Genomic DNA, 7375 nt, shown 5'->3' with positions numbered 1-7375 from the left:
CGTCCTCTGAAGAATCTCATTTGGTTTTAATGTATCGTCCATACGAGATACATTAACAGATTTTTGATTACTTTTATTCAGTGTTGTTTCTTCATCAGGTATTGAATAACCTGTTTTAATATGAAATTTATATATTTAGAGTAATGCATTGCGGAAATCTTTTTCAGTATTTTGATAAAGCAAATCCAACTTATCAAAGACCTTAGTTGTAATATCCTCAATCGAGACAAAATAAATCCAAGCAATATTCAAATGCTTCTATTGAAGACTGAAATCTTTTGTCTTCTCATTGAATTGTACTTCTTCTTTTCCAGTAATTGAAATAAGTTTAAAGTATCCATAAACTTAACAACATCCTCAAGCTTGCTGTCGAAGTGACGTTTGAAAATATTCATCGATTTTCTCGGATCAGTAGGCATTATGTTAAGTTTCAGAGTATGAGTGAAAAAGCAAAGATATGATAATTATGAAAAAATAGGTTCCGTGAAAGCTATTTTAAAAAGTTGCGTTAAAAAGTTGGTACATTGATCTGTAGTAAAATCTGTTTCCTCCAGGGATCCTTGTGACTCCAACTAGTGCAACGAATCCATCACAAATCTAAAGAGACCCACTTGATTATCGTACGCGCCATAAGTATTATTGTATTGAGTAAAAATTGGTATTTTAGCCGGCGCCTCATTACTCCAGGTTATATTAACTAATTACCGCTAATTACTATTATTTGGACAACTATGATGAACATAAAATCATTTGGTTTTATAAGGCCACATGATATAAATCCATTCAAAAACGAATCAATCTGTGAATGATTTTCAATTTCACCTATTGAAATGGATAAACCCTTTTGATAAGCTGAGCAACGGAATTGTAACTCCGTGGCTGAGTGTACTCCTGCTACAATCTTGTTGTCTTTTTTTGAAAATAGAACAAGAAATATATCCATCAATATAATACATAATATTTTCTACGTTTGAAACTTAATATCGTAGTCATTATTTTGTTTGAATTAGTGCCTTCTAATATTATCTTGAGAAATAATTTATCTTAAACCAATAACATCTAAATTTATTAACAGTGAAAAAGAAGGGTAAACATATGAATATAATGATGGTAGTGGACTACATATTTATGATCTGTAAACTATATGTAATTGGATCCACTTAAATTATTCGCTTTAGACTCACTTTGAAGAATCGATGTTTTTGCGGAAGTCTCCAGAAGGACGGTGGCGTTTGGTACATAATGCAATTCCTACTTTATTTGAAAATCCACTGATAAAAAACAACGATAACGACCGAAACAAAAAAAAAGTGGAGTGGAAGTATGCATGAAATTGTGCAACTCAAGTCTTGACTATTGTCCATATTTAATTATAACTAATTATACAAGTTTACTATTTCCTAAAAATATTATTTAAGTTTATAGTGTAAAATTTATTGTAAGTATTTAATATTTAAAAAGTAAATTCGATTACTTTTTAACTTTTGATTTATTAAAAAAAAATTGTCATTGAATTCTTTAATAAAGATAATAGAAAAAAAGAATTTATAAATATTTTATAAAAAAATAACCATTTTAATCATGAGAGAATATATATTATCAGAAGGTGCAATAGCACTGTAGATTTGGACCCTATTTCTATCCCTTATATTTTTGTTGTAGACTTTTTGTCTGTCCGCAGTTTTCCTTGAGTCCTTTGGAAGGAATAAGATATTTTTCTCTAATTGACCTAATTGTCCTTAATCTATCAAAAAAAAAAAATATTATATAAATCTGGCCGTTTTAGTACAAATTATTTTGATTAAATTCAAATATACGTGTTTATCATTTGCATCAAGTAGTATTCAATAGAAATTTTAAGTTTTTCTTTATCCTTGAAGCCACTTAATGAAGTTTCATCTAGATTGATTGGAAATTAGTTCATTTTATTTAGTAAAAATATCAACTTTGAGCCCCCAAAATGGCGTATTAGTTATGATGTAATGTAACACGTAAGAGAAAACGCTCTATATGTGGTATAAAATAGAGTAGCCCAGGAAAAATTGTCTTAATTTGTCGTTATGTTAATTATTGGATTTATAACCTATATTTTTTTTAAGAACCCGAAGTACTAATAATGTCTATTACATGCAAAATAGTGCAATCCTTGCATAAATATGACAAAAAAGTTCAGCAATAGTATACTTGTAACGATTGAACTCATTTAATTCTACTGAAATTATGGTAATATACACGTTCTTTAATAATTATAAATAAAAAAGTAAGTAGGTAAATGTTTTTGCGGTAAATTTGAGGCAGTTTTGGGTACAAGTTGCAACTTGTAAAAGAAAATTGTACAAGTTGCAACCATAAATTGTGATGAATAATTTTAATGATAGGATTTAAAGTACTTGAGATAAGGAATATGCGATAACATGGATATTCCACGAATGATTTATATATTAATAGCGTAATTTTTGACTTTTTGGATGAAAATTACGACAATATGAGTATTATGTGGCATATTATAAAGTTCAAATGCTCAGAGTTAGATTACTCATTATACATAATAAACAAAATATTTTAATATATCAAAATCAACCGAAAGTACCAACGTGGCCCATGTATATTTTTTATTAGAATTAACAATGTTGAAATTAAATAAGATATTTTAAGACAAAGAAATAGGAACTTCTACAAACATCGCAACTGGTACACACCATAAACTCAGAAATATATGATCTAAATTTACTTCTGTCTCCCCTATGTACTATGTAGCTCTAAAAAATAGAAGCTTCATTGGAGAAAAAAGGAGAAATATGTATGATGACGTCACATAGGCAACGTCAGATAAAAATCATAACAAACGTAGTGTCAGACAATATCTCAAGTTTTAATTTAGTCTTACTTTATCATATATGTTATCGTTATTAATAATATAATAATTCAATTACAATGTCTGGATTATTTTATTAATTAATTTTGAGAAGATCATGAGGCTTTTGTTGATTTGTAGCCTCTTTATAAGGGACGTGTTCGGAGGAAGCTATGAGATTGATGACAGCATTTTCAACATCGCATACTTGCCCAAAGTGGACGACCATCTACTTGGTGATGATCCCAATGTGATTAAAATGGTAACTAAGGAAAATGAGGTCTTTCATTGTAGACTGCCCAAAATGAAAGATGACTCTGAGGATGCATCTTCAGAGTCCAGTGAACCGCAACACGCAAGTCCCTACGAACTTATGCAGAGCTCTTTTGACAAACCTTGTATTTATAAAAGTGGAGTGTATTGGACCTATGAATATTGTCATGGAGCATACATTAGGAATGAATAAAAACGATACAATTTCCTTTGTTTTTATACCATCTCCAATTGTATTTTTATTTATTTGTAGGTTATATACTTGAATTCTGCAGCGCATTTAATTTCGAACACAAAAATTCAAAATTAATTTTAAAGTTAATTATTCGAAATTAAATACTTTTCATGTATATTATATCTCGAACTATGTCTGAATCAACATAATTGCATTTTTTCTAAAAGTTTCGAAATTTGACACATCATTCGAGTTCTGTCAAATTCGGATATGAATTAATATTAATATTGGCATTCCTCTAATTCGAATTATTTCTTTAACTTTATTTATATAAAAATAAGTTTATCTGTCAACTTTATGAAATGCACTTAAGGTGTATTCAGTGCAAAGTATCTGTATTTTTGCTTCTTTTTTTTTCTAATGAAGTCTCATGAAAAAATTATCCTAATCTCATCAAATGTAGTAATTTTGGAATTCACGTTTTCTTATGATATTGGCTGTAAAAGAAGGCAATTATATGGCAGAAAAATGTTTATGAAATTATTGTTAAATCTGTGAATTTGATTAATTCAAATGTTTAGATGTTTTTTTTTTTAGTTAATATTTGGTAACGTTAAGGCTTATTCCTAATTGGATAATTTATTATTAAATGTTTTTATTCGAAGTTGCTTATGGATTAAAGAAATGTTATTTAAAAAAAAAGTTGATCTTAATTTTTTTTTTATCGAATTTCTAATTTTATATCTTTTTTATTATTTAAATGTACATATAATATTAGTAAATCCTGATTAAAAGTAAAAATTAAGACAATTTAATAATTGATTGAAGTCCGTATTATTTTGCATAATATGAAGATATTTTTAACTTAATTTCTTCATTTTTAAGAATTTTCTCAGCTGATGAATTTAAAAAAAATCACAAATACAAGACTTAATAGTACAATAAATTAATAATGAGAGATTCGAAATAAAGCTTCAAATGATTCTAGAATCAAGTATCTAATCTCATAAGTTTTAGAAAAAGTAAAATTTTACTGACTTGATTTATAAAAATATATATATATAAGTATAGCAAGTGATCTCATCCGAAATAGATGATGGTATGAAAACATGTTTTGACTCTTTTTTACAGCCAATTTCATGCTTCAAGAATTGGAGAAACCCCTGGTGATAAGTACTATCTTGGACGTACAACCAAAAGTGAAGTAAAGGAACAATTAGCTGTCTATAAAACTACAAAACCCTCAAATCTACGTTTCAATAATGAAGATATTCCATATTTAGAAATCAACATGTACGATGGAACAAGTTGTGACTTAAATAAACTTCCACGACAATCACGTATAAGGTTCATTTGTTATGAATCTCAACTGAAATTCATATCTGTCCAGGAAACATCGACTTGTGAATATGAAGTCATCATTGGGTTTTCCTCTCTATGTCAACATCCTTACTTCAAACCCAAAGAAAATTTTCTTCCAATTCAATGTCATCCTGCTGTTCATAAAGATGATCCTAAGCCACAAGCTTTGTTGGCATTGGAAGATGAAAATAAGCAGTGGATGAATAAGAATGTCAAATTGGATTTCATTTTTGGGAAGCAATCAGGGAGTGTGGAGCTTGTCATTAAACCCGTTGAAGATGAATTCCATCCATCTCAACCTTTAGAAAAAAATCCTAGACCAGATTTGTGGAAACCCTCTCGACGCGAACCAATACGTCCATTGACGGATCCTGATATTGCTGAACGTTTCCTAATGGGCGAGTATTGTCTTTATGGAGGATCAGGATGGTGGAGATATGAATTTTGCTACGGGAAGTCTGTTACACAGTATCATGAAGAAAAAGGAGGTGCTCGTGTTGAAATTATTTTGGGCCATTTTGATAATGATAAGCATTTAAATTGGATTACAACCCATCCTGGAAAGAAACCAAGGAAAGTCGGACGAAAATTCGTGTCTCATTTTTATACTGATGGGGATTTCTGTGAGGACTCAGGTCTTGAATTTCTACTATTTTTTGCATACACAAATAATGTATTTTTTATAAAAATAGGAACTAAACGTCACGTTGAAGTAAAACTTAAGTGCAAAAAAACAGGTTCATCGTCATCTGTAACCATTTACCTATTAGAGCCAGCAACATGCGAGTAAGAAAGTTTTCATCTTTAGCATCTTTAGTTTATTCGAAATATTTTTAGATATGTCCTCGGAGTAGAAAGTCCTTTGGTGTGTGATCTATTACATTTAGCTGATGATGAAACAGGTCTTATGACTTTCAATCGAGATGATTTCCTTCATGAAAATGATAAATTTGACGAAGGTGAAATCATAACGGCAGAATCGTTAAACATCCAAACGGAGTAAGTTTTCTTTCATTGCTCTTGTACTATTTAAAAAAATCATCTGTTTGTTTAGATCCTTAGATCCAAGTCCTGATAATCTTCCATCTCCTCGCGATTCAAAAGATAGTTATGATAATATTTTTGAGAACATTCAAGATCAGTTAGAGCAAGCGGGGCAGAACTTTATGGACAAACAAAAATGGATTGATGAAAAGGATAATTTTATTCAAGATACCAATGATTTTATAAAGGAAGAACAACATGATAAGTTAAAAGTTCCTTCAACGTATGTAAAAGTGTAATTATATCTTTAAAAAGTAAGAATTTTATTTCTGTCTTTCTTTGAATTAGTCCTCCAACAAAAGCTAAAGCAAAAACCTTTAAGGAACAACAAGAAGACTATAATAGTATATTGATCAATTCAGCTCGTGACGCTAAAAATAGTTATGAAAATATTCTAAATAATATTCAAGATCAATTAGAACAAGCTGGTCAAAACTTTATGGAAAAACAGAAATGGTTGGGGGAAAAAGAAACTTTAGATTATCAAGACGAAGAGGATGAAGACGAAGAATTTGGTACTCATTCATCAAAAGATGAATTATAAATGGAAGTTCATTGATACTGTCTGTCTTTTTCAATGTCTTCAAGTTGTTTTTATACTTTTTTAGGATATGAATTAAAACTCTAACTAAATATGAATATATATATAAAAAATCGATTGAATATACATTGATTATATTCAATTGGATAAAAAGAGTATACAACTTTTGACTGAATTTTGTTGAATGTATAAAATATTATTTTAAACACTATGTAGTGTGAGAATTGTAAATTAATTAATTATGTAACTGTAAAGGCACACAAAATATTTATAAAATATCCATAAAGTAGTTGTTATATTCATCAAGATATTATTAAGTTAATTAAACAAAATGATAATTTTTGGGGATCTTTTTTGAGTGTCAGGCTTTGATTTGTTTTGAATCTGATAGTCTAATATTGTGAATACAACTGTGATATAAAAATGGTTACTTCCTTATGTTATTTTGAGATGAACTTATACAAAGTTTTTCATTTCTTTAAGCTACTGTTTTGTTCTATTATTTCCAATTTATGTTATTCAATAAATTCATGTGTCCATATCCCACAAATTATATCTATTTTCTCCAAATTTTCATTTAACTTTCTTCCTATATCTTGAACATCCGTCATACTAATTATTTCCACCAATGATTTCATTTCGACTAGTAACTTTTTTTTTTTTACTCGAAAGTTCGCTGGATCATTGAGTAACGTTTATGCGTAGTAGATTGTATTTTTGTACTCTTTAATTAAACATTCAACCCCATTAATATTACGAATATGAAGTACATTCCACAAAAAAAAGTGAGCTCTTATGTCTATGTTCAAAGTTTCCATGGTTGTCACGGATAAAAATAGTGGATGGTCATGAGTTCAAGAGAGAAGTTTATGGAATGGATCATCTAATCGGCATATTAAAGTGCTCTACAATTAATGGAATTCCTAATAGACTAATTTCGAGTAATTGACCTAAATTTAGGAGTGAAGGGTTTACTATGTTTTGTAAAATATATCATAATTCACCATTTCCCCATCCGATGAAAAGGTTGCGGACAAAATCATGATGTACATTATCATTGCGAGACAAAATTGTTGTGGGGAGTATCATTGTGAGTAATTTCATTGCAAGACAATATTATCATATA

The 7375-nt window shown here is 29.2% G+C and overlaps 1 protein-coding gene across 1 annotated transcript; it reads left to right on the top strand.

Moving 5' to 3' along the window:
- The first annotated feature begins 2830 nt into the window (after positions 1-2830).
- Positions 2831-6802, top strand: LOC121119778 (endoplasmic reticulum lectin 1). Its single transcript, XM_071889366.1, has 6 exons — positions 2831-3317; positions 4408-5299; positions 5357-5450; positions 5502-5663; positions 5719-5931; positions 5997-6802. Exons 1-6 carry the CDS (start codon positions 2973-2975, stop codon positions 6250-6252), a joined length of 1962 nt encoding a protein of 653 aa, XP_071745467.1. The 5' UTR covers positions 2831-2972; the 3' UTR covers positions 6253-6802.
- The last annotated feature ends 573 nt before the right edge of the window (positions 6803-7375 follow it).

This window comes from Lepeophtheirus salmonis, chromosome 6, assembly GCF_016086655.4.
Source record: "Lepeophtheirus salmonis chromosome 6, UVic_Lsal_1.4, whole genome shotgun sequence".
NCBI classification, from domain to species: Eukaryota; Metazoa; Arthropoda; class Copepoda; order Siphonostomatoida; family Caligidae; genus Lepeophtheirus; species Lepeophtheirus salmonis.
Note: the sequence above shows the minus strand (reverse complement) of the source record. Positions and strands in the feature narration are given on the sequence as shown.